General features: G+C 35.9%; 2 protein-coding genes and 1 long non-coding RNA gene across 8 annotated transcripts in view; 1 reads left to right on the top strand and 2 right to left on the bottom strand.

Moving 5' to 3' along the window:
- Window positions 1-228: 228 nt before the first annotated feature.
- LOC117601758 (EF-hand domain-containing family member C2) lies at window positions 229-26,781 on the top strand. 3 transcript variants are annotated; one of them, XM_034318935.2, is made up of 14 exons: window positions 229-370; window positions 543-707; window positions 3,239-3,389; window positions 3,595-3,818; window positions 5,432-5,674; window positions 13,864-14,090; window positions 21,162-21,353; window positions 21,431-21,573; window positions 22,332-22,528; window positions 22,615-22,754; window positions 22,832-22,945; window positions 23,007-23,186; window positions 26,254-26,356; window positions 26,599-26,781. In XM_034318935.2, the coding sequence occupies exons 1-14, from the start codon at window positions 317-319 to the stop codon at window positions 26,761-26,763; spliced, it is 2,298 nt and encodes a 765-aa protein (XP_034174826.1). In that variant the 5' UTR covers window positions 229-316; the 3' UTR covers window positions 26,764-26,781. The 3 variants fall into 3 exon arrangements, with proteins under 3 accessions (XP_034174826.1, XP_034174827.1, XP_034174828.1); XM_034318936.2 differs by lacking the exon at window positions 21,162-21,353; XM_034318937.1 differs by lacking the exons at window positions 229-370; window positions 543-707 and having other exon boundaries at window positions 3,255-3,389; window positions 3,615-3,818.
- On the bottom strand, window positions 263-2,085 carry LOC117601760 (uncharacterized). Its single transcript, XR_004580795.2, has 4 exons — window positions 1,855-2,085; window positions 1,168-1,256; window positions 535-719; window positions 263-383 (listed from the first exon to the last, which is right to left on the bottom strand). It is a non-coding gene; the product is annotated as an uncharacterized LOC117601760 (long non-coding RNA).
- Window positions 26,778-27,750, bottom strand: part of LOC117601759 (protein Wnt-11b-2) — a 31,887-nt gene continuing 30,914 nt past the window's right edge. For all 4 annotated transcript variants that reach the window (XM_034318938.2, XM_034318941.2, XM_034318939.2 and 1 more), the window contains exon 5: window positions 26,778-27,641. In XM_034318938.2, the coding sequence (XP_034174829.1) occupies window positions 27,467-27,641 (175 nt within the window). In that variant the 3' untranslated portion in view covers window positions 26,778-27,466. The remainder of the gene's footprint in view (window positions 27,642-27,750) is intronic.

A 27,750-nucleotide genomic window follows, 5' to 3' on the forward strand; every position in this document is an offset into this window, starting at 1 on the left:
ATTATTGTATTGAATATTAAATTTTTGGTATATGTTTTTGTACCTATTGGTTTAAAATACTACCAATATAATATTGCTAATTGTTGATAATAATAATTATATGCATTTCAAACTGCAACTTTTTACAATTATTTCTGTTATGAACCCAATGAAATCATCTCCAAGGAGACAAAACAAATACAAGTATGTTGGATTCTTACATCGGTACCAAATGTATAAAGTGTAAAGCATAAAGTTCCGTCGTAAAGTTACTGTTAATTATTCATTTGCGTACATTTAATGTATTAGTGCAACTCTTATTTTCCTAAAAAGTAAAATGCAACGTGATCCTATACTTCCATGTTTGCCAGGATTCGATTTTAATAAAAATGTAAGTGTCTTCCCTAAAATTCAATATCGTTTTAGATTCCATTAACCAATAAAGTTTTTAAGTAACATATGTACATACATGTAAAGAATTATTAATAATTAAACAATATAAATAAGTACAAGCAGAAGTATAATAAAATATAAAATAAATCTGGAATATTTTACATGTTTAGCTTGGTCGAACAAAGTTTCACAGGAATCAATATTTTGCGAAGATACACGATGGAGTTTATTATCTGTCGGAAAAAACAGATACGGGCGACCATATCCGCTATCCATCGATTTATGCTCGTGGAGAAGTTCACGAATTGCCGTCTTGGATTGCCTATGATGGCCAAGTAGAAATTACCCTATTGTAGAAAAACGTAGTTAATTAATATTATTAAGTGTATAAATACGTTTGTCGCGACGAAGTTTACATTGTATGAATAATGGTGAAAATGCTGTTGAATTTGTAACAATAGCTTGATGCAAAATGAAAAGGAAAGTGTGTACCGCCTGAGCTGACCGAGAATCATGATTTATGATATTTTCTTATAATCTCTAAGAATTTTTCGAAAAACTTGACTTACTTCAACAATTCTAAGCACAAGAAATTGTGTACATCGACTACAAGACGCGATATTTATAAACTTGACTAATTTTTCTGTGTTTTGTGGGACGAAAAAGTGTTAAGTGACTGCAAAATTAAGAAATTTTTATACTTGAATTTTGATATTTAGGGAAGTGCATACTTTGACTGCAATGATATTATTCATTTTTGAAAAAACTTTCACAACAGCATATTTATACACTTACTAATAATGAGTACAGTAAATATTGGATAATTGCGAAGAACTCATCCCCACCGCTGGGGGTATACTCCTTGAAACGCCATGAGTAGTGATCTGGGATCAGATATATCAGTGAGCTAATACTAATACAACAACCTAACTTTGTAATTTTTCATTTTTTTGTTATAAAACTTTTACCAGGATAATGCTGACATTTTTCTGATTAAAATAAGACCAAACACGATATAATTTGGATTATATTTACTGGTTAAACTGACGATAATAAGTTTCGGACATGAGGAAGGATAGTGAATGAAATAAAAGAAAGAAAAGCCACGATCATGACAATCGGCAAAGATCAAAAGCATATTATGTATATTGTTCTAAATACCAAGAGGATGCTAATTTTTTTATTTTTCTTTTTCTTTTTATACAACTTTTACTAAAAAATTTGTAGAATTTTTCTGATTAAAATGATATCAAACACGACGTAATTCGGAACATATTTACTTGCAACAACTTATTATGTATCATTATCATTTCTATTAAATTAGAAACAAGTTACATGGTAAATATGGTCCGAATTATATCGTGTATGGTCTTATTTTAATTAGAAAAATGTCACAAAGCTCTTAATAAAAGCTTCATACCAAAAAAATTAGAGATAAAAAAGTTTCATCGTTGCACTAGTTTGATTCACCGACATACATACAGTGGTTTGTATTTCTCCTCGAACGCTCCGTTCTTTTTCCTATTCGCTGTTCTTTTCTATGTTCGAAGCGGTCGGCAAACTTCTAACAATGCAGGAATTGTACGATACGAACGAAACGAACCCGAGCGTTTCGCAATTATCCAATCTTTACGGTATCATTACATACAGGGTGTTAGAAAAGTCTGGAAACGGTCAAATAAACGAGACATTTTAGGAAACAATATTTGATACACAAGTTGTAGGGTTTCAACAAATGCATCAAACGGTGGTACGTCTTTGACCTTGAGCGTAAGTATGGAGGAGCCATCAAGGTCAAGTAAAAAATTTTGAATGGAAACCCCCGCTTTTTATTTAATATTCTTGTAGCTGACATCGAGAGCTTTTCAAAACACTGCCCATGAGCTTCTTTCGGTTGAGTACTTTTCGAGATATGAGTCGATAAAGTTCAAGTACCGCCGGCATTAGCAGCAGTCAACACGCAATTCGCAATCTAGAGATCCACGGTTCAAATCCTTGGTTCCCAACATTTTTTTTTTTTAATGATAATTTGTCTCTTTTTGAATAACTATTACATAAACATTATCATAAAAGAAAAAAAGAAAAAAAAACAGGAACCCAGGGGATTTGAACCAAGGACCTTTAGATAACGAGTCATGTGTTTAACCACAGAGCAGATCCGTGACTTGCAATGTAAAAGTCCTCGGTTCACATCCTTAGTTTCCAAAAAAAATTTTTTTTTTTATGATAATTTTTATGTAATAGTTATTCTAAAAGAGACAAATTATCATTAAAAAAAAAAAAAAAAAATGTTGGGAATCAAGGATTTGAACCGTGGATCTCTAGATTGCGAGTTGTATGTGTGAGTCTGTCATACATCTCAATGTAAGTAGTAACTAACTTTAATTATTAATATCTTTTAAACAATTAGTCGTCTGCCCACAAAACGGGGTATAGGTGTGTTCAGTTCGACGAGCTCTACAAGCTGGCAAAGTTTCATTAATAAGTGAGTGTAACACTTAGGTAGTTCCCCTTGTGAGTTGCATTGAACTTGTCGCAGTGAAGTGAAAAGTACTCAACCGAAAGAAGCTCATGAGTAGTGTTTTGAAAAGCTCTCGATGTCAGCTACAAGAATATTAAATAAAAAGTGGGGATTTCCATTCAAAATTTTTAACTTGACCTTGATAGCTCCTCCATACTTACGCTCAAGGTCAAATACGTACCACCGTTTGATACATTTGTTGAAACCCTACAACTTATGTATCAAATATTTTTTCCTAAAATGTCTCGTTTTCGAGATATTTGAACGTTTCCTGACTTTTCTAACACCCTGTATTTACACATGTATACATATATGTAGATGCTCTAAAACTGGATATGCTTTTAGAGATTGATGTTTAAGGCTTTCTTTCAAGAAACTGTTCAAGAAAGATGGAAAACAGCTTATCTGATTCGTGTTGTAAATATTAGCTTTTTCTTAGAAGATGGAACAATGAAAATCTCTGAACCTGTCATTAACAATAGCGGTCTTGAACAAGGTACAATAGTATATACTCATTACATGAATATTTAGATCATTTTTAATTATTATGTAATTACATTTTCATAAAAGGTAATGCTTTGTTAGAACCAGAATTCTTCATTTTGTTTGCTTTTATCTGTGTTTTTACGTGTGTAAACAAAAATATAATATAATATTTGTCAAGATAATAGTTTTAATGTTAAAGAATTGAACTTATATAGGTGTTCTTCTAAAACGGCAGAGAATTCCAATGCCTGATCCAGTAAGATACAGATATTATGATATCATTGATTTAAATATTGGCAAAGAACTGGAAATTTTTGGGAGAGTATATAAGGTTGTTGATTGTGATCAATTTACAAGAAGATTTCTAAATCGTATGGGAATACCAGTACCAGATCCTATCAATATACCAAAAGATCCAAATTCTGAACTGCGAAAATTCGTAAGCATTAAGTAATAACAGTTTGAGTAACTTATAAATCAGTGGTTCCTAAACTACAGTATGTAATGCCTTTCACGTTGTCCGTAAGCTAGGAAGCGAAAATGGACAATACGGGTATCGAACCTCGCGGTTGCTTTTGATCTCCGGCGACAAGTCGTAAAAGAGAAGGATGGCATGAAAGCCTTAGCAGCCAAGAAATTAATAACAATTTAACTTTCTTATTTTTAGATTTTTCTGCATGCAAATTGTTTTAACATATTGATATAATTTTTCTGATTAAAATGAAACCAAACATGACATAATTTGGAGTATATGGACGAATAAAAATATTCACATTGGGGATGTTCCCTTGTATATAAAGTAAGTAAATATGATCCAAATTACATATATCGTATTTGGTCTCATTTTAACCAAAAAAATCTCAACAATATGTTAAATAAAGGGTATAGTAGGATAAGATGGTCAAAAGTGCCCTTGAGCCGATTTTATTCAGCAATGCACCATTTTATAGCTTGTAATAAAAAACGGTAATTATTTAGAAGTTTGCCCTCCTCACTGATTTTCGTGATCTTGAAATATGTTGCCAAGGTCATCATTCTGAACAACTTTTCCCTATACATGTTACCGCCGCTCGGCCTTAGTTTCCGAGATATTTGCAAAAATCTTTAGTTAAACTTAGATTACAAGTACAGTAAAAGCTGGATACATAATTACCTTTAATATTTTTATAGAAATTGTTTGTGAATTTGAAATATGTATTTCATTAATATTTATTTTAACTGAACCAATTTGAGGACACCAACTACACATTGCAACTGTTAAATAGGTCTATATTCTGATTCTAGGTGCCATGAACAAATTTTGGCACACTAAGTGCGCTGTAAACCAAAAAAGTTTGGGAATCACTATTGCAAGTTAACAAACAAATCGGTGTCTCACCTAACTTTATAAGAAAAAGGTACATACATATATGTACAAACATATTAAAAGTGTTTTTCGTGTTATCGCACGAAATATGTCGAAAGTATCGGTCTCCGATTTTTTCAAGTACGGCGCGCCATACCGAACAATTTTTAAAAAATCGAGGATGGTTGTACTGAAAGTAAAAATCTAGTACCTCGAAAACTTCTACCCGAAATCTCCATCTTTCGACTTTTTTGCGTTTTTGATTTTTCATGCATAGGATTTGCAACCAAAAAATCTGAAAAAATTCACAATCATAAGTAAACATGTCTAGAATATTCCAGAATTTTTTCAGATTTTTTGAATCTCATTAAATAGGGAAAATATAGCCAAAAATCGCTTTTTCTATTCTACCCTGTAACTACTCTCCCAGTTGAGATACGGTGTTGACCACAGGGTTGGTGTGCAACAGTTTCTTTTGGAAAGCTATTGAATGGTGTATTGCCGACTAAAATCGGCTCGAAGGTACTTTTGACCGTACTATCCTGTTATACTCTTTGTCTTTAAAATTTATTTAATATAAATTTAGATTTATCTATAATATTTTGTGTATCGTTTTACACATATAAATTTATCTTAAAACTATTTTTAAAACTTTCAAATCGATTGGTCTTAACTATTCGTTTTTGTTTTAATAATTGGCAACACAGGAAACATTTGCAAAAAAGCCTAATCGAAGAATTGACACACGTGGCGACTTCTTAAAATACGATAAACAAGTACTTCGATTTTATGGTTATTGGGATGATACACAAAATCTTTATGGTATTATTCACGATCTTGAGATACATTATTATCTCGCTGACGATACAATTGAAATTAAAGAGAATGTTTCACCAAATTCTGGACGAGATTCTGGTTTTATGTTTTTACGACGAATGAAGGTTCCTAAGGTAAGATTATAAACATTCAATCTTTGATTATTTTATACATTTTAAAAACATGAAGTTACTACTTTCGTGTTTTCGAAAATTTCCTTATTTGAAGTTGGATGTGAACATCTACTGTTTAGTCAGTCTTCTAGAGGGTGTCCCGTAATTCCCGAAACATCGGGAAATGGGAGGTTGCTGGGGTGACTCTGAACAACTTTTTACTGTACCAAAATATTGGTTGAAGCTAAGTATTTGAATTATTAATGAAAAACACTGTACAATTAGAGCGCGCGTAGAGGGCGGGCTGAATCGCGAAGAGTGTTGGCTATTGATTATGTTCGAACCGTGGTTATGAACAATCGCTGCGACACCACATCGGCACAATCTGCGGCTTCGTTTTAGAGATATAAGCAATTGAAAATTGGAATATCAGGTTCCGTAGCGCGTGTTTCGTTTTCGAACAGCTGACAGCTCAGCAGATCCTGGAGGTGGGCCTCGAACTGCATCATGGCGGGGCCATAAAGAGCCCGCACGAAGGTCCTGTACCGTATATGTATATATATCCCATTTGAGCACTGCGGAAAACAGAATATTTTCTTAACACATTTTCACGCACACAGTCGTCTTCGCTGCAGGGGCCACCTCGGTCAAGTAAGCGATGACAGAAATGGGATGTCGACTTCTACATTCTATTGTAGCGGCACTTCCTTTGGGTAGCGTAGCGAGAGGATCACCCTGTACCTGGGTTGGAAAGTAGCGCATGCATGCTGAGGAGCCAGCTAGGCTCCTCCTGCGCGGATTACACTTTACACAGTACAACCTTTAACCCGTTCGATCAGCAGTGGGAGCTTTTAGTTTCAATTAGATAGAAAAAGGTTAAGTTAGGTTAGGTTAGGTTAGTAAGCGAAAAAGTACTAATAAAAAAAGGCCTGAATGGTTTTAGTCAGTGAAAAATAACTATCTATTTCATATCTTGAAAAAAAAACATATTCCTGGCAATCTGGAAGGCCTTAATCATTCAAAAAATATTAACATTAAATTATTTTTCTATTCCGCAGAGCTGTGTCACTCATTTTCGTCTTAAATCGGACTGGTCGTATGGTCGATAAATATTTGCGATTGCCTGCAAATATTCGATTTTATTTTTATCTAACCGACACTGATTGATTATCGATTGAACTCTCATCAACCTGCTGCGGATTTTTGGTTCCCGAATACGACAGTTTTCATCCTATTTTATACAGGGTGATTCTCTCGCAGCGCAACACAATAGCCGTCTCGCACAATGGAACCCTGCTGTTTTTGCGGGTAAAAAGATCCAGGGGCCATATCGCCGGACCCAAAACTATTTTGTGTGTGTTTATGGCTGACAAGGAGATGCTACGAAGTGCTAACTCGACTTTCTAATGAGTTCTAGTGCATTCGAAAGGGGAGGTCAATAGTACAAACCGTGTTAAGGGTTTTGGGTGTATGGGCCTTACTTTTTGAGAAAATTGCATAAATATTTATGCATTTTTTCAGCTGTACTATAAATACAATGAATAGTTGAATGTCAGTATGAAGCAAATTAGCCGAGCAGGTTAAGTGCCCGTGCAGCTATTATTTTGTAATCCATGCAAGCTCGGTTCAAGACAGCATTCTGATAATTTTTTTTTTTTTCTTTTAAGATTATTCTATTTATGAATTGATTTTTTTCATTCTTTGCAGCAATAAAAAACGATTTATTACTTGGTATTATATCTGTATGTAGTTATTATGTTATGTGTTATAAAATTCTGTCATAAAACTATAAGAAACATAGACCCCCTTTTCCCATGCAATTTCCATATCAACTATTTTTTGTATCATTAATAGTTATGGAATAAGAGCTCTGTATCTGTTTAAGTGAGACACCCTGTATATCAAAAACTCTTACTCTACATTTTCAGCTTATTTTTATATGTACATTAACTGTCTTTTCAATTATACTGCTACATCGGAAGTACTCTGTATATTGTAGTAAGTCTACAAAACAAATGTACTTCATCATATGATGATGAAATTAATCTTGCAATTATGAAAATGACATATAAAACGAATGGAAAAATAGTTCTTATTAAAAATCTTATCAACGTTGCAAGTACAGTGAAAGCTGGATATATGCAACAAACGTTTGGCTGGATATATGCAACATCGCTATCCCCTCCACTTGGGGGGATTCCCCTAAGCCGAACCGAGCCGCTCGGCGAGGAAACCGTGTAATATGATCCAGCCGTAATATCGGTGTGACTAATACTAATTGAACGATAAAACTTTTTTATTTTTAACTTTTTCTTAATGAAACTTTTACAAACGCATTTGTGAGATTTTTCTGATTAAAATGGTACCAAACACGATATGATTTGAATTATATTTATTTATTAAAATAATAATAAAACTGTACATATGTATAAGGCAGGCCGTACATCAAAGATACATCAAACACGCAACATGCAACATGCAACACGTCGCATGTTGTGTACGAACGTAGAATAGGTATCGCGGCACGGTACAAACGATTTGTACGAACGTAGAATAGGTATCGCGGCACGGTACAAACGATTTGTACGGACGCAGAATCGATATCAAGACTGGATATATGCAACGTTTAAATGCCCAGAATCGACACCCCGGCTGGATATATGCAACATTAAATGCCCAGAATCGACACCTCGGCTGGATATATACAACGTTTAAATGCCCAGAATCGACACCTCGGCTGGATATATGCAACGTTTGAAACCCGAGCCGACACCGCAACCGGTTTTCATTTCCAATCCTCCTTTGCTTTTCGCCAACTTTTAACATCAATTTTAGCAAGTAATTATAATTCAAACTATATCGTGTTTGGTATCATTTTAATCCGAAAAATTTCACCAATGCGTTAGTAAAAGTTTCAGTAAAAAAAAGTCAAAAATAAAAAAGTTTTATAGTTGAATTAGTATTAGTCACACCGATACGTTTCGGCTCTTTCCTTTGATCATCGGACCTCTCTTTCCACCACTGTCTGTCCTTTTCTACGTTCACGCTTGGCTGGTCGTCGCGTGTAACCCGAGATTACACACCTCGACTGGATATATGCAACGTCTGGGTCCCAAAGTTTGTTGCATATATCCAGCTTTTACTGTATAAGTTCAGTTAGCGGTCAATACCGAAAGATCAAAAAACTTAAATCAAAAATTCCATCGGAATAATTAAAACAACTAGACACTATAATACATCGTTGAATTCATAATAAACAGGCGCTTTTATTGATTGAAAAAAAAGTAAAGTTTTTCAAAACGGAGGGGAAGGGGAATTCAATTTTGCGAAAAGGATGATTTAAAAAAAAAATCTTACTCGCAGCTTTATAAACCTCAAGAAACGGTATAACTTTTATTTCAACTATTTTTTGATATTTTTTGTTGTTTACGATTTATAAGCACGTATATAGAAATGGCGATTCGGATAAAAGGGTTGATATCTCCCTCAAAGTGAAAAACGGGCACCAACGAATTACAGTTATCTTCATAAACAGGTCTAATAAATATTTATGCAAAGTTTCATCAAAATCGGAGTGTATCAGTCCCCGATGTTCCCTTATAAGATTTCAACAGAGCCGGATCGAGAACGATCAGCGAAATATTATTAAAGATATAATAACTGTGTACTCAGAATGATTTCTTTCTGTTACCTCCGAATCCCTCATTTGCTCATACCATCCTACATAATAGTGCTTCTCAAGGCGAATTCATTAAGCTTTAATGGAAACACTCGATTTTAATTAGTTTTCAAGATATAACGTTTACAAATTTCCTGATTTTCAGTAGATACATCTCGGTTTGAGTGGCAAGTCGTAAAAGCAGCCCTACTGTTGCGATCGGGTCCGATTGGCACATAAATAAGAGAATGATGGTATACAGGTATAAACATGTAAAATCGTGATTGTTTTGCCTTTTGCGTGGTTAGTTTGAGAAGCAAATTCCGAATGCGAAGCACTAACTACGATTTGACGGTGTTTATGGTACTTACCTCTCCTCTAGCAGAATCGAGTTTTTCTATCGCTTATAAATACGCAGTTCGATTGAGTGCGACGACTATTTTAAAGAAGGATATACAGGGTGAGGCACTAATTATTGCCACCTAGAATAACTCCGAAAGCATGATAGTAGTAGAAAAGTTTTTCAAACGAAAGTTGCATCGGACAACAGGGGCCGTGGTATGACGTTAATGTTTTGTTGCTAGGTGGAGTTGCTTCAGAGATATGAAGGTCACCTTTGTTTTTTTAAATGGAACGCTATGTTTTGGTCTTTATTTTCTGATAGCGGCTATTGAGATGAATCCAACGAGGTGCAACATTAAGGTCTTTGAAGGTCAACAAAGGTAATTTATAACAAAAAAGGCGAAATAAACTTACATTTACTGAAGATGTTCAAAGTGATTGCCACTGGCATCAATGCAATGCTGCAATCTTCTTATCACGGATTGGGTAGTATTTCTTATCACTTCGGCACTTATCATTGCCAGGTTTGGTAAATACGCTGAAAGATATCCTCAATGTTCTCATCCTATACGCCATACACTTAAATAAATTTGCACGATAAATTGAAATCTGAAGATGTACGAGAGAGAAATTGTTACAGCATGTGATTCAATAAGTACCGAAGTGATAAGAAATACTACTCAATCCGTTGTAAGAAGATTGCAGCATTGCATTGATGCCAATGGCAATCACTTTGAACACCTGTAAATGTAAGTTTATTTCGCATTTTTTGTTATAAGTGACCTTTATTGACCTTCGAAGACCTTAATGTTGCACCTCGTTGGATTCATCTCAATAGCCGCTATCAGAAAATAAGGACCAAAACATAGCGTTCCATTTAAAAAAACAAAGGTGACCTTCATATATCTGAAGCAACTCCACCTAGCAACAAAACATTAACGTCATACCACGGCCCCTGTTGTCCGATGCAACTTTCGTTTGAAAAACTTTTCTACTACTATCATGCTTTCGGAGTTATTCTAGGTGGCAATAGTTAGTGCCTCACCCTGTAGATACTGTTTGAAATAAGAGAATACCAAAATACTGTTAACCGTTGGATTTACAATACCAAAAACCTTCTTTGTATTCCTCACATAGGAACAATTCCGAGTGCAAAGCACTGATGAGGAAACACAAAGTTAGTGATAAATGCAAAAATAAATGAAATAGTTTAGGAAAATACAATAATTATAACTCAAAATCCTCCCTTGTGCCGCTCACATGGGAACAATTCCGAGTGCGAAGCACTGATGAGGAAACACAAGGTCGGCGAGATAGAAATTTTGAAAATTTTGAAAAGTAGTGTCACTGGGACATGACACTAACAACACTAGTCAAGCCAATTAACAAACTCCATAACTTAATGAAAGCGGGGATTACGCAACCGCTCCTTTCGGCTAGTAACAAAGTTAATATGTTCATCAGTTTATATTTTGAACCATCACTTGTTAAAATTATAAATACTAATGTTAGAAGTATTTCTTTAATTTAGTTTTTTATTTTCAGCGTTTTATATTGTGTACGATTATTTTTTAAGTTACCTCCTTGTATTGTTCTTTAGTTTTATATTCTTTTCTAAGCGTTTTTTTCTTCACTTGTTTTTTATATGTTCTTTCGATTCCCACGTGTGATAGGTTATTAATAAAGTAAATCCAATTATTTTTTTTCAATCAAAATTAATTATTCAGTTGTTGGATTATTATTGTTTCCTATAAATACTTAACTCGTTAATTTCCAGGAGTCGAACATATACAGAGTGTCTTAGAATTAGATCGAATCTCCTGATGGGATGATTGCTGAGGTGATTTGGAACAACCTTTTTTCTTTACCAAATTGTTGGTTAAGGCTTCGTTTTTGAAATATTAAAACGAAAAACTCTGTCCGATTAGAACGCGCGTAGAGCGCAGGCTGAACCACTGAAGTATTTGGGTATGCCCTGTGATTGAACCGTAGTCGTGATCAAGTGCATCGTGTCACGGGACTTATAGTCAATTTCACGAAACACACAAGTCGGACAAAGAAACAGACGTGTTTTGATCTGTAATGGAGGTAGAGCTAAACTCTTTATTGAAAATGTATCATCTTTTATATCCTTGGCTTAAAAATATCAGGTGGAGATTACGCGGAACTAATCATCTAAGAACTCGACGTCTAGGAATCTGATATTTCCGGCGCATCTTTGTTGATAAGGGCTTCCAGTGTCTCTTATGACAATCGGCACCACGTCGGTAGAGTAGGATGCGTTGGACAAAAGTTGTATCAAATAATGAATAAAAGTCTTTACTGTATTACTGGCTGACGTGGTCACATCTACTAATTAGGCTTGTGTAAAACTGGAGAGCCGACTGGTGTATTCGAAAAACTCCCCTTGTCTCTGTGCGCGTCCTGGGTCACAACTTATTGTTAGTAGACGCAGACGGTATGTAATGTTGAAGCAGCCTGCCCGCTCCCAAACGATTCTCGATGTGTCAAACGAACCCATACCTCGAGTCCAAAACAGTGCACGCGTGTAAATACATACAGCGGAGTTCACCAGAGTCCATAACTGCGAAAAGACCAGTTTTCGTTCTTTCGTGCGCATCTTCGCCCTAATTGGCGGTACTCCCAAACGAAGTAGAAAGCGATTAGCGGAGAGCTCGCTGCGTTCCCCCACCATCTTTCAACCTGCGCATCGCAGTTATGGACTCTGGTGAACTATACGAGCGTAGACGGGTTCCCGTACCTGTTAGCGTTAGAGCGTTTTTCAAAGCTGAGGAACGTGTCGGGGTCGTACACGTGTTTCAGAGGTCACTTGGTGGTGAGTATAGTTCTAGGAAATTAGAGAGGATGGCCGATGCCGCCGTTGAAATTAGGACATCTAAGAGTTGCGGATGTTATGTTTACGTTTTGATAGCGAGGAGTTCGGTTGCCGATCGCCGAAGAAGGCGCGTGTGGCCGATGACCTAAAGTCATGGTGCCGCATGGCACGTGTAAAGAGATAAGGGTGTTCTCGAAGGATCTGGCCACAGAGTGGGGAAGATGTTTCATCTTTTGGTAAGAGGACCATGAGAGACGGCATGGCACTTACCCCAGAACGGTCGAACGGGATCGATCTCTAGAGACAAGATTTCTAACATACCCAACTTGCTACTTGACGAGTGTCTTCGATTTAAATGTGTGTAGGATTGGGACGGGTGGATAGTCGAAAAAACTGTCTTGAACATAAAGATTTTAATAATAAAATAAAAGATTAGAGAAATACGGTAACATCCGCTCTCGCTCGTAGTTCGGCGACGAATACCTCGAGGCACAATCCCTCCGCGCTTTTTATTTGTTTTCTTGCTTTTAGAATTTCCGCGATCAGTAAACGGGTAAACGTTTCTAGAAACATCGCGTAGTAACAGTCATCATCGCATCGCAATGGTCGACATCGCAACGCTCTCACTCCCATATGTATTAACGATAAGTAATTAGATTTAAGGTGGTCTTTCGATTTTAAAGTTTGGATTTGTCCAGTTAATGGCCATTTCGGTTAGAATTTATTAATTCTCGTCTGATCACTGAAGTCAAGCTTAAGTTGAGCCGGGTAGGCAACTCTGCCTGTTGCCGTTGTTGGCTTTCTTTTTCTTGAATCCAATTAATTTTTTTTTCGAATCAAAGTAAACTGTAACATTATTAACGATTTTGAGCTGAACGTTACTTAAGGGCACACGAAATTATTGACCTGGTTTTTGTATATTCTAATACCATTCGACGATTTATATTGGTTCCGCCATTTTTTACACTTATTTACTTGAAATTTAATATTCTTTCGATCTCAAATGAGAGAAATATATGATTTCATTTAAGAAAAAAGAAAGTTGACTTTCAAAATTTGAAAAGCTCTTTACATACAAGAAAAGTTGATACGTCTTCATTCGCCCCCCTTGAAACTATGCGATTTTTGTATTGAAGAATTTTTCATAAAGTATATAATTTAAAAGTTATTTGAGGTTTGCAAGTAACGTGACTCACCCTGTATATTATGACCATTTTTTCTGTATTTACTACATTCGAAAATTATTTCATTATCAGCCTGACGGGAAAGAATGTTCGTGTGATACAAATTCGACAACCTTCTCTTGTACATATACATATACCATTTTAAAATTGAAACTTGGAATTTGTATAATTAATAGATAGATTTTTGTAGTTGTTTGTTGAGCTCGAACCAATTGGGGCACAAGATCGTTTTACCGTTCTAAATGTCATGGGAGAAGATGCAAGCAATGCTTTTTACACAATAGATCCTTTGGTTACTGGTAAAACGTGTAAAGAATTTTATAAAAATAACGAGCTTGGTATTGGTGCAGAAATAAATGTCTTCGGGAGACGAATTGTTATAACAGATATGGATGCTTTTACGAAAGAATATTACAGGTAAGACGTAGCAAATACTAATTTAAATATACAGTAGACTCTTGATAATTTTCCGCTCGATAAGTTTTTGCAGAAGCCTATTCCCTTCCACACATACTGTCCACCGATCACAAGAAGTCCCTTGAGAATAACGCAATCTGATCGGTTGCGCCCCACCTCAGCTCATAAGTACTTTCCGTCGTGATGTATGATTGGTCGAAGTGATCACATTTACTAATTAGGCTCGTGTAAACTAGGGGGTCAGTCGATATGTGCGTAGTATCCTATTAATAAAATTTTACTTATAGATATAGCTGACGATGTTTCGTGTGTATAGATTAATTGTAATGCTTTCTTAATAATTTCAAGGCATTCTGTTCTTTTCTCATGACTGTATTTAATCTTAATTTTAATATTACACAAAAAAGAAAACTTAATTACAATAGGAACAAAGAACCAAACTGAACAGTATATACGCCTTAGCAAGAAGATCATAGAACAGAAAAAAACTTAACGGTCATATATTATACTCGCGCATCAATCACACGCAGGACGCTAGTTCGTCCCAATCGCAGGCAGAGGCACGACATGCCCACTCATTCAAACACACATAAAATAATTACATCTCAACATATCCCCTCTGCCCCTATACCGTCCCGCGAGACTTCTTGTCATCGGTGGACAGTACTTCCACCAATACTAATCACGTGTTCCGAGCACATTGTTTTTTCACATACATGAATTATTTCAGTTGATTTGTCTTCGTCTTTTACATCGTTACCAGAAATGAGGCGAACACGGCCGCATGAAGCTTAAAGCCGGATATCCACTTGTATCCAACGCCCGTATCGTATCACCGTTGCGTATCCATTTGAAGAGGTAGGCGTTGCATCGTTGTATGCCACAGCGTGCTACGGCTCGGTCAATATTTCTTCGTTTCTTGAAAGAAACGGTTCGATAATAGGACTAGGCCACTACAGTCGAGGGGGTTCGGTTTGCTGCATGCTGTTCCTTTGATACGGAGATACGCAACGGGCTTATCTGAAAAATTTGTCGGTTCTCTGCCGTTGCATCGAAGGAAAGGTTCATGCGTTTGCACTTGACATAGCGTTTCGTGCCGTTACTTGGGTTTTCAAGTTCAATAAATTAACATTTCAATTTATTTTAAATCTTGCGGTATTACAGTAAAAGCTGGATATATGCAACAAACATTGGGACCCAGACGTTGCATATATCCAGTCGAGGTGTCTAATCTCGGGTTACACGCGACGAGCAGCCAAGCGTGAACGTAGAAAAGGACAGACAGTGGTGGAAAAAGAGAGGTCCGATGATGAAAGGAAAGAGCCGAAACGTATCGGTGTGACTAATACTAATTCAACTATAAAACTTTTTTATTTTTGACTTTTTTTTAATGAAACTTTTACCAGCGGATTGGTGACATTTTTCTTATTAAAACGATACCAAACACGATATAGTTTGAATTATAATTACTTGCTAAAATTGATGTTAAAAGTTGGCGAAAAGCAAAGGAGGATTGGAAATGAAAACCGGTTGCGGTGTCGGCTCGGGTTTCAAACGTTGCATATATCCAGCCGAGGTGTCGATTCTGGGCATTTAAACGTTGCATATATAAAAGTTCTACAATAGTATGTTAGAATAATTTTGAAGAAGTACCCTCGATCAAGGTTCTGGGGTAAGTGCCATGCCGTTCCTCATGGTCCTACTACCAGAAGATGAAAGATCTTCCCCACTCCGTGGCCAGATCCTTCTAGATCAACCTTATCTTTTTACACGTGCCATGCAGCACCATGACTTCGGGTCATCGGCCACACGCGCGTTCCTTCGAGAATTGGCGATCGAACTCTCTATCGCCGTTCCATAAACAAAACATCCGCGACTCTTAGAATTCGTCGCACCTCAAGTATCAACCACCGCCGGCCCAAGTCCGATGACAGACATATGGCTCGGGGTATCGATAGTCTAAAGAATCCTAAGAAATCCTTGAAACTCAGGTCAAAGCCCAAAATGCATTGACCCTGACATGTGTCAACCCTTGAACACGTGCTGACGCTAACAAGTAAGCGACGAACTTCTACAATTACGAAAGCATGCAGCAAACCAAAACTCCTCGCCTGTAGTGGCCCAGTCCTATTCCTAAACCGTATTTTTCAAACGAAGAAAAATTGTTTCAACCGTAGCACGCTGTGATACGCAGTGATGCAATGCGTGCCTCTTCAAAAGAATACGCAACAGTGATACGATACGGGCGTTTGATACAAGTGGATACCTGGCTTTGTATGACGTCATAACGAGTAGTAGAGGGAGAATACTTATGGTTGTGGTTACTGTAGTAAGGACGTCATATAAATATCTATACATATACATAGTGTCTTAGAAAGAGTGATAATCCCCTGGAGGGGTGGTTGCTGAGGTGATTCTGAACAACTTTTTTCGGATCCAGTTCCGTTTAGCGGAAGTCGCAAAACTACAAATCGATTGCCTCGAAATAAGCAAGTGGTCTCTGCTTCGAAATAAGCAACTCGCTATCCCCTCTTCTTTGTTTGAAGTCGCCCGCAAAGTGAGAGGTACGAGAAATGAGTGAGAGATCCATGAAAGCGCGAAGCTGATGTTTAGGGTAATAAATTTCACGCTCGACTGAGCAGTGACATCGGTTAGTAGAAGAAGGATGTGTTAGAAATTTTAAAAAGATACAACTGTTAGAGCGGACCGTGCGTACCTCGGCAACGGTATTTCACGGTTAGTACGTCACGGGTTTTTCCTGTAAGGACAAAGCGTCATAAACTCGGTAGGAAAAGGGCCATGGTGACGTAGGCGTCCTCACGGCTAACGTTTTGGCTACAAGTCACTCTTGTCTTGATCGTGGACGTGTCCACATCATCGATTAAAATTAAAGTACAAGCCTTATTACGAACTCCGAGTTCCAGTGTTACTTTAATACGCCCACATTGTGCAATACGAACCTATCCCTTGCATTCTCGTAATTTTCTTACAGATGGAATATATGTAAAAAATGTTTTCTATCCTTGTTCAAGAAATAACATCCTTGCTCGGCCGATCACTTTATGATTTGTCGCTACATACCTCGGATCTCTCACTTGTTTCTCGTGTTCTTTATCGTCCCGTTTCGAGAACAAAGTCGAACCGAATAGCATACCTGATCCGTAATAAGCAAGTGGCCAGACCCGAGCGTGTTGCTTATTACGAGGCAATCCTGTACCATTAATCGCCCTGTATAGCAATACCATTATATGGTGTACGCAAGTCATATTAGCATACAGGATGTTTAAAAAAATATTCAATATTTATATGGTACATAGGACACCCTGTGCCGAGTCAAAAAATCTTAGTAAACGTAGGTCAAAAGATTAACCGCTTCTGACCGATATAAACGTTTTTTTTTATGTTAACATTATCATTGACTTGCTGCTGACATTTCGCTAGTTACAGAAGATATACCGGCTGATAACAACAAACTAGTTGTTGGTCAAAAGTTCTGTTATGAAATATGCGTGGAAATTGAACGAGGACAATCAAAATGCAATTTATAAAACAGTGAGGTAATAAAAATCATATACGAGGTTAGAATCCAGTAAGTCAATCACGATGCTAACATACATATACAAATGTTTATATTTCAGAAAAGGTTGATCTTTCGACCTATGTCTACCAAAATTTTTTCATTCAATACAGTGTGCCCAATGTACCATATAAATATTGAATGTTTTTTTTTAACACCCGGTATATAGTTCTACATGACGTAGTGTGACGGTGATCTCTTGCTTTTGGGATGTCAACTCATTCAGTGTTATACGCTAGCTTTGTCGTGGAGGCAATTGTTAAATTTCTGTTACTCAGAAATTTTCTCCCCAACAGTGTGGAAATGTATCAAGAGTCTACTATAGTAGTAATTTTGGTGATTACTTAAAAATGAGTATACCTCACCAATTTCGATAACTTTGAAATCTGTTGTCGATGGGTGACGGGTAGCCAGTAATTAACTATGGCAATAAATCTAACTAGTATAGATCGAATGTAACCTAAATTTAACATAATTCGAATTCAAACTACCTCAAACATATTCCAAACTTTAGAAATACGATATACAGTGGGCAAAAGTGATCGGATAACGTTTAAAACAGGATACCTCATTTAAAATTGGACGAAATGACTTGAATTATTTTGAGAAGCTATACAAATTAATTTACTAAGATACGTGTTTTTGTTGATTTAATATGTTACGTGCGGCGCGCGCGCGTGTGCTTGTGACGCGACTGTGTCAAGTGTCAGCTGATGTATAAATGCAAGAGTATAAAAATGTGGTAGTGTACTGGTCGAGCAATGCAACTATCGATAACGTAACGCGCGGGTGACGCCGTAAAGCCAGAAAATTATTAAATATTTGTGGGTTCGGAAATACGCTAGTCCCATCAGCCCTTTCATCACGCGGGCCCTTTCATCAGATCGCTAATATCATGGGATTTATGAAGGAGACTAATAAAGGTTATCAAAGAAAATTAAATTTGATTGAGATGAATCAAATGATATATTATAAAATAAAAATGTTAAAATATAATCGGATACATATAATAGTGAAAGGTATAAAATATACATAAAATATTCGAAATATAATAATGATAGGTGTAAAATAAAATATAAAATATGATGAAATATAACAATGTGATTAAATATAAGAAAACGCAGGTTTAGCTCGCGTACAATTTAAACTTGAGACACACAATTATTGGCCGGAAATAGACGAATACGTGTGATAAAGTACAATTTGGAATTAGGAATCTCCAGTTGAAGAAGACTCTTACAATCAAAATTGACTACGTCAATTTTGACTACTGGAAATTCCTTATCAATATATGCATGTAGCGACCGGAAGAGTAATGGAAACGACTCACCGGATTATGTGGTAAAATTCCGTATAGTGATCCAAATTCTGCTGCTGCTATTTCTCTGCTGACTGTTTTCTGGAGGAAAGAGAGTGGAACACACACACCCTGAACTGCTGCACCGATACACAATTTTAAATGCGCGAACTATTACGCAGTCTATTAACTAACACTACGGAAATATATGTACTTATAAGGAAATAAAATTGAACTGCAAGGTTAAAATAATGAATAAAATAATCAAAACAAACGAAAGTAAAATCGATACACGAAAATTGAGTCTTTTGCCCTATTTGCTACTTCCGAACAATTGAGAACAAAACTCGTCTCTAAACCACTTCGCGGACCCGCCGACACGCTGCTCGCGATTGTACGTCGAAGAGTGTCGCAATCTGCACCTCTCGGAGAAGACCAGAGTGGGCCTCGTCCGAAATTGTTTACATTGCGTTGTTGTGCGCCTAACGAATTAGGCGGCGGTGTCGATGCGTAAGGAGGCGGGATTTGCTTATCGGTGGTGCAGCAGGGATATGTGCGTTCCTCTCTCTGTTTTAATCTTCCTCTTTCTAATTCACGTATATTCCTTTACTCTTCCTGTCATATCAAAGACCTCGTTACTCATTAAAATATAATAAATTTTACAAAATTGCTTTAATCTTAGCGTTATAGGAAGGAAACATGCTTTTCAAAATTATTACAGGTTACTGAATTTGAACGAATGTTAAATGGAAATTTAAATTCGCAACTTGGACTAACCGGCGTGGCGGAATTACAATATTATAGTGCTTAGTGAATTTAGCAGAAAATTCGGATTATTATAATGTACGTATAGGGAATTTTGATCATCCTCGCGGAACCGATAAGGAACGTTCCAGAGTGGTCAAGATTATCGGACCACACAAATGATGTTTCGGGTTTACATCCGGCGATATTCAGTACCAAGAACGACACGTGATTTTGAACCGTGGGACCACGCTGATTTCGAGGAAGGAATTTGTTACGTTAACAATCGGAATTATGTCTGGAGGAGATAGATCATCTCGAAATTTCAAGGATCGTTTCTGCGTTCAATCCGGGGAGGTCCGGAATGCAAGACAAGCTATCGATGTTCATGGTTTCCGTTCGCACCTCCAACCAAGGTCGAGGGTACGACGGATCAAGACGATGGGAGCTGGCCCATCAATAAGATGACAGAGAGGGGGGGGGGGGACAACATGGCTTTCGCCTACAATTGCTGCCTCAAAGCAGCAATCCCAAAATGACGGAGACCATTTGCAAGGGAGCGGATAGACAGCCGTATCCCGCATGCACTGGGGATAATTCGAACGTAACAAATAAATTACAATTTGTTGAAATCGTGAACAAAAAATAGTGAAGGTTAATTTTTCAACTTTTTTATGTTAGCCTATAATGAAAATTTAAAATATGTCCTTTGTAGATTCAAATAAGTTATGTGTATGCTGAAAATTTCATCGAGAATGCATTTAAAAGTTATAAGTAATTAAAATTTCCGGAAATTTCGACTTTTCATCTAAGAACGTGACTAGTTATCGTACAGGCGAAATTCAATGTAGTAGTACTCGTAGTTTTTGGCGAATATCTGGCAAATTAATCGTGTCCGACATACAGTTTAGAGGAAAAAAGTTGCTTAAAATGACGAATTACGACAGTCACTGCTTTCGTCTAACGGTAGTCTCAGGTAGCGATGCCACACCCCTGTGACGTCGGTCGGGAAATTCTGGGTGGCTGTGAAGTGACCGTGACGCGCAATAAACTGAGGAAGCGTTTTTGACTTTGACAAAACATATTAAGAATAAAGAACCCGAAAATGAAACATACGAATCCCAAGACAATAGAGGTAGGCAATCAACACGAAAATATTTCTAGCACAATAAACTGTTCGATGGCTTCACAAACTTATTGTTGCCACAGTTCAGTTCAGAATACTTCTGAGCTGCAGAACTATTGACTGCAAATTAGGTAGTTTATGATGTTGGAAAAAACCCGTGATTCTTTTCAAATCGGAACCGTTTCTTCCTATTGAAAATTAAATTAACAATAAGTTACAAGCTAACGGTAAAGAGCCGATATAGGGTTGCGCAATATATTTTCAGTAAAATTTCATTACATATTACTATAATTAAATATGCTTATTGTTCTTCTTATTATGTCAAAGGCAAAAATATGGTTTGAACGATTTCACACCTTTGGAAAGACCTCGAAAAAATGACGAGATTTGTAGAGAAGTAGAAAAATATATTCCACCTTACAACGGCTTTGGTTCGTACGAAGATTCCCTTGGAAACTGTTTCAGTGTATTACCAAAGCCACCGCAAATAGATATTATTAAATTTTTACATTACGATAAGTATGAATACTGTAAAATATTATTGCTGTTATATTTTTCACTTGGGATCATCTGCTTATTTTCTTGTTTACTTTCAGGCAAGGTTTAGATAGCCACATTTTGAGATTCAGAGCGAAACTAATATCGGATATACCGGAAAATAAAGATAGATCGTTTATTATCAGAGTTTTTCTTATGGACGACACAATTTCTATTTTTGAATTGGGGAAAAGGAATTCAGGTAACAATTCTTTTCATACCTCCATTGTTTAAATTTTTGTCGCAATCGTTTAGTAGAGGGCTTTCGTCTCCCCGGACGCCTTGAGTTCGGGCCTGGGACCGCTAGGTGGCGGCGAGGTGAACGGTCTCTCGCAAGCGCTTGCCCGGCATGCGGTTTGAATAAATACAAGTTTTTAACGGCGGTGTGATAGATGTGTGGGGTAGGGATCGTCTGTTGTGTTAGCCTCACTGACCGATGTGTCTGACAAACGATCCCGAGACAAAACACCGTTTGTTTTTTCGATTGCTACATTTTTTATTACCAACGTCCTTTTCAGAAAACATAATTTATATTTTACATCTACTTTCTAAAATTTTAATACTTCATAAGAATATTTATAATCAGGTATTCTTATTAAACCTTTTCATCTCAAGAAAATTTTTTTATTTTCTACTTATACAATGTTTTCGACAACAAGTGGGATAAATTTTAAGAGATGATTCTTGGGATCAAAATAAGACAAAAGTTAAGAGTCATGAAACAGCGTTCGCCACTTTGTTTTTTACTTATTAACGTTAAAAGATTCCAGTGAAAAGTATCTAATACCAACAATCGTGTCAGCAATCATGATAGGGAACTTATTGTTAGAAGTTCCTGCTATATCCTCCTCCTTTTCTCCTTCCTCCACTTCCTTTTCCTCCTCCTCTTCAGCGAATCGCCTTTTCTTTTCATTAAAATTAGCGTGCTCATCCCTATATTCATGTTCGTATTATTCATAGGTTTTAAGTCCGGTCTGTTTCAACAGAAAACACAAGTTATGTTGCCCAATCAAGAGATATTTACAAGTAAGAAACCGAAATATTATAAGTCGGAAGATTTCTATGTTGGAGCCCGTATAATATTAAACGGTTTTTGTTTTGAACTTACTTCGGCTGACATTTATGCTCTTCGCTACATGGAATTACATTGCGATAAGGTGTCGTCATTTATCTATGTTGTACTAACTCATAAAAATATGATCTGGTTTTGTTTTCTAAAATAATCGTTATTTCTGTTGTTAAGTTTCCGAAAGCTAATGCCAAGTTAATTATGGATAAATTACGACAAATTTTAAAACCAGTTTATAAAGAATTTATACAACTTTACACACCTTCGAAATCATGTAACGGGGATTATCAAGTACTGTCGTATGAAGATTTCAGGTATTATAATTAATTCCTTTTTAATAATTTCCAAAAATGTTAGATACTTGTTTTGCTATTATCTGTTTGAATTTTAGAAATGCTTTATACAAATATTCTGAAGGAAGATTGACAGAACATGAAGTAATTACAATCGCTCGACACTTTATATGTCCTGAACGAAAAGAATTATATAACCGAGAATATATAAGGTAATAAATTTTAATGTAAATATTATTGAGCAATCTACATAAAGTGTTATTTATTTTGCAGGAGATTAATACATACAGAAATTTTGCGAAATTTGTGGGATGATTTTGATCGTTTACAGGAAGATTTACATCATTGGGATAGAAAAAAAACAGGATATTTATCTCGTGATACGATTTTTGCAGTACTTCGCGGGGCTAGAATCCCAGCTGATATTGAACTTATAAATTCCATGCTCGATCAGTATGTAAATTAATAATAACTGTTTGATATTAGCCATTAAGGGACGCTACCCATCGTGCGTTATTTTAAATCAGGCCTGGCCAACTCAAATGGTTTCACGGGCCACTTTGATGGTGCATAACGTTACAGCGGGCCGCACTTTAGGTAAACATGCTTTTAAAAAATGTAATAAAACGGATCCGAGCGTGTGCGTAGTGGTTTTTTGGTGTTCGCGCAGCAACAAATAACGAACTGTTGGTTCCGAGAACTCCTAATTCACTGTTCACGGAGACAAAAGAATTCGTTCGTTCATAACTGCATTCAAATGACAGATGAACGTTACCGATGGTTGCCTAATGAAACAGATTCTTTCAGTAACATTTGACGTTCGTGGATATCAAATATAGAACTGGAGTTCGTAGTCGTACTTGCGCATTATAACAGTGACACATGAAAATTTTCATTTATTTAATATTTTTTGTATACATACAACGAGAAATAAAAATTTCAAGAGAAATGTAAAATCGCCCGGCGGGCCGCACAATTTAACGTGGCGGGCCGCGCGTTGGCCAGGCCTGTTTTAGATCGTCTCAAGACTGCATGTTGCAACAAAAGCACGATACTGACACTTAATGGAAAGTCGCTCAATGATGTAAGGATATAAGGTGTGCTCTCGTGCACTCTTCTAGATTACTTAATAACGTATCCTTCCTAAAATCCTGCATATTGGATTGTCAACCAATAAGGTAATCGCATAAAAAGGCGCTAAGGGCTGCAGTTTAGAATACGGGACACGTCCCCTGGGGGCGTGATCTATATTTTTTTGTAGCTTATCACATAAGATGTCCATATATGTGGTTCTTAAGTGCCACAAATTTTTTTTTAAGTGTCACAATACTTTTTTTTTAAAGTAAAATTCCAGCCCTTTTTCATGTGCCCTGCTTAAGAGGGGGGCCCCTCCTATTGTAAACAATAGAGGGGGTCGGGGACACAGTGGTGGTGGTTTTACTTGTAGGAGGCGTTGGAGTCAGGAGTTATGAGGGGGGGGGGGGGGGGGGGGGGGGGGGGGGGGGGTAAAAGATCAGAACATTCAAAATTTGTGAATGAAACATTGATCTTCTTTTTTAATGTAATAAGCAACCTTTCTTACAATTTTCTTGCAACTTTCCTTTTTTTTTTACACAGTTTTGATGTCCTATAGGAGACGCCCCCTCTTAAGCAGGGCACATGACAAAGGGCTGGAATTTTACTTTTAAAAAAAAAGTATTGTGTCACTTAAAAAAAATTTATGACACTTATGAACCACATATATGAACACCTTATGTGATAAGCTACAAAAAGATATAGGACACACCCTTGCGGGGCATGTCCCATAGTCTAAACTTGTGCCGAACTCTTCACGACCGGACACCTATAAACATCATATTACGACCACCTACTTAAATATTCGATAAGACGCGTTCTCACGGACACCCCACCCTGTCAATCATCGGCCCCCTTCTCCACCACCAACTACATTATAAAAAGACCTCACCGGACATAAGCAGGCAGTTAGTCGGAATCATACTATAAAATAAAGTGCCAAACTCTTAAAAGTATACTATTCATTTATTTCTTAAAATCCTGTGAACTTTCTACGTGACACCGCCAAGCTCCGGAGCGCTTGGGAGCGCTCCGGCTCCGTATACTGCTAGCTGCCCATGCCTGAGCTAGATGTACATTATGTAAACAGCAATGCGTGGATAATGAAAGATTCACAAAAACTTTGTGCTACATTAAGGGAATCTCCCTCAAAGGAGTTTACTGACCAGTATATACAACAATGTAGAAAATACAATCCCACCATATTTTAATATGGCGGAAAGTAAGATTGCGTCGTAGAAGACGAAAATGTATCTGCGAAAGGACACCTTATATCCTTACATTATAAGTCACCAATTTCTTTATATTGAAAGGCTGCTGACAAGTGTACAATAGGGGTCGATGCATCTGTGACACTAACAAGGGACATTACCCAATCGACACACGCCGATTTTGATGCCCTTTGAGTATGATATAGAACTCAAAAAAATATTTGAAACGTATTTTTTTTTATCAGCAATCGTCCATGCTGAAGAGGTGAAAATAGCCCTCAAAGTTAGGGTTGCAAAACATATTTTCTTGAATATCTCAGGAACTGTTAGGTGTAGGCGAAAAATTCAAAATGGAATTCGTGTGTTTTTGAACAGCAAATTTTTCTATGTAGCCACCTTTTTGATAAATTTATTTGTTTAAAAAATACATTGAAAAATAATCTATTTTTGTCATTTTTTTCACCCCTTCAGCATGGACGATTGCTGATAAAAAAGAATACGTGTCAAATATTTTTTTGAGTTCTATATCATACTCAAAGAGCATCAAAATCGGCATGTGTCGATTGGGTAATGTAGATAGTACATATGTATTTCTAAGTTCAATCGGGTCTACCGCCCATATCGGTTGCAGAACTGCAGTCCCTCCAATATAAAATGAAAGTTCCTGTTTTATTATCGTCACTATTAAATTTATGTATATTTATCTAAAGATTTTTTTAAATCATTACTTATAGTTTTATTAATGATATATATTTTTCAATCTATATTGATTTTTTTTATTGGCATTGTTACAGCTCCACTATTACAAATTACGAGCCTTGCCTAACATGTGAAAAATTTTTGTTATTTACGTACTTAATATGACCATGCTATATTTCTTTGATGGCTATACATCAAAATAATGTAGGATGCACATATAAGTACTTATTCTGTTGGATTTTGTTTCTGAGTTATAAAGTAGCATTGTACTTTTTCTGTGTTTTATGAATCATTCTTGATCCAAATGTTTATAATAGTAACTATTGAACTTTTCCTTTGATAAGAACCCTTCTTAGGGAAACAAGTTTATTGAATTATATAATAATAATAATAATTGTGACTTTAAAACATTTTAAATAGGAGATTTAACTTCCTTTTATTTATTTTAATGTACATTTTTGTTACTTTTATGTATATATGTATGTTTCATTGTATTTGTGAACAAACAAAAATATCACTAATTAATAATAATGCAGCATTCATAAAAACGAGGAAAATCAAGTGGACTACAATGACTTATTGAAATTCATGAACACAAAAATTGATCCTGTTCCTCCAGTAGAACCAATAAACATCAAGGTATTATCATAGATTGTTTTTATTATTGCAAATATTGCAATCATTTTATTTTTTGCACAATAATCAAGCTTTTGAACTTAAAAATACAACTGATGTCAAAAAATATTTTGTTTGTTACATGATTATTTGTTTATTTCAAATAATGAATAGGTAAACGGACGTTCTTTTTACATAATTATTTTTAAAAATTCATGCACATCTTTCAAAAATATCCATATTACAATACAAATCTGTTATTTCAGTCGGCACTTTGGTGGGCATCGGAAAAGGAACCAGATACTCTAGTTACTATAAATTGGTGTGCTTTTCTAAAGGAATTAGATATTAAAGACGAAAAAGAAGATGAAAGTTATGAACCTTCAAACATGAATATTTCCAGCAATCCATGTAACAAATTTGTGCAATGAATCACTATTTTTCGGAAATTATAACTGCAAATTATAAGAATATATATATCTTCAACAAATGCACGAATGATTTTATGGAAATTATACTTCTTAACAATTACTTGCAATTTATGTACACTGAAATGTGTAATCAATAATTATTTTGGGAATAATAAATTGATGCTCATAGAAATGCTAATTATATGCTAATAGAATATAATTTTTAGTATAAACTACATAAATTCAGCAAATTATTTACATTTCACTGGTTATGTCTACGTCTAATATATAGCTGAAACAGTGTTGTCCGTTAGTGTACACTCTAATGCGACAATACTTTGGAAAATATTAATTGACAATGCTATAACTCACGACATATCAAGGACAGAAAATCAATAAATAGTAGAGAAGATAAACGAGAATTCCACGAGTATTTTATTATAATTCGTAATGTTTAATATTTAAGTTTTTTTTTGTCAAATTAAATAATCTTCAATACACGGTCCTTAATTTTTTTTTTTTTTTACTATAAATACGACAGTTGCTAAGGACAGCTGAAACTAGATATTCATTTTTCAATTGTTTCAGATAAGAACAATTAACACCCTCACATAAATTGAATGATTGTTTATACAATAATGGATGACTTCACGAGTACAGTTAACTTCTTATTTCAGATATAATAAGGACTCTTTTTAATTAAAAATCTTTCGGTTTTACGTTTTCATTTACACTCATAAGTTTTCACGATTCTCCTACAGGTCTTGCATTTTACATAGCAACAGCTAATATATTTGCAGTCACATCTTTCTAGAACTTCTTCCGTTTTAGTTGTATGACCTCGGCCGCAACAAAGATACTCGCAACTTTCGTAACCCGTACTGCTACCATTACATTGTCTGAAATAATAAAGAATAAATTTATTAATATTGCCTTGTTATGTTTTGATAAATTTTTAGTTCGGTCTTGATAAATTAAAGAAAGGACAATCAATTTTATCGTTAAAAA

Source organism: Osmia lignaria, chromosome 6 (assembly GCF_051020975.1).
Source record: "Osmia lignaria lignaria isolate PbOS001 chromosome 6, iyOsmLign1, whole genome shotgun sequence".
NCBI classification, from domain to species: domain Eukaryota; kingdom Metazoa; phylum Arthropoda; class Insecta; order Hymenoptera; family Megachilidae; genus Osmia; species Osmia lignaria.

Bases quoted from the DNA above. Each gene is read 5' to 3' on its own strand.
- LOC117601758 (XM_034318935.2), top strand. From the start codon at position 317: ATGCAACGTGATCCTATACTTCCATGTTTGCCAGGATTCGATTTTAAT. The intron at 5,675-13,863 runs GTAAGATTATAA...AGATTTTTGTAG, and splicing joins GACGAATGAAGGTTCCTAAG to TTGTTTGTTGAGCTCGAACC. The intron at 23,187-26,253 runs GTATGTAAATTA...ATAATAATGCAG, and splicing joins ATAAATTCCATGCTCGATCA to CATTCATAAAAACGAGGAAA.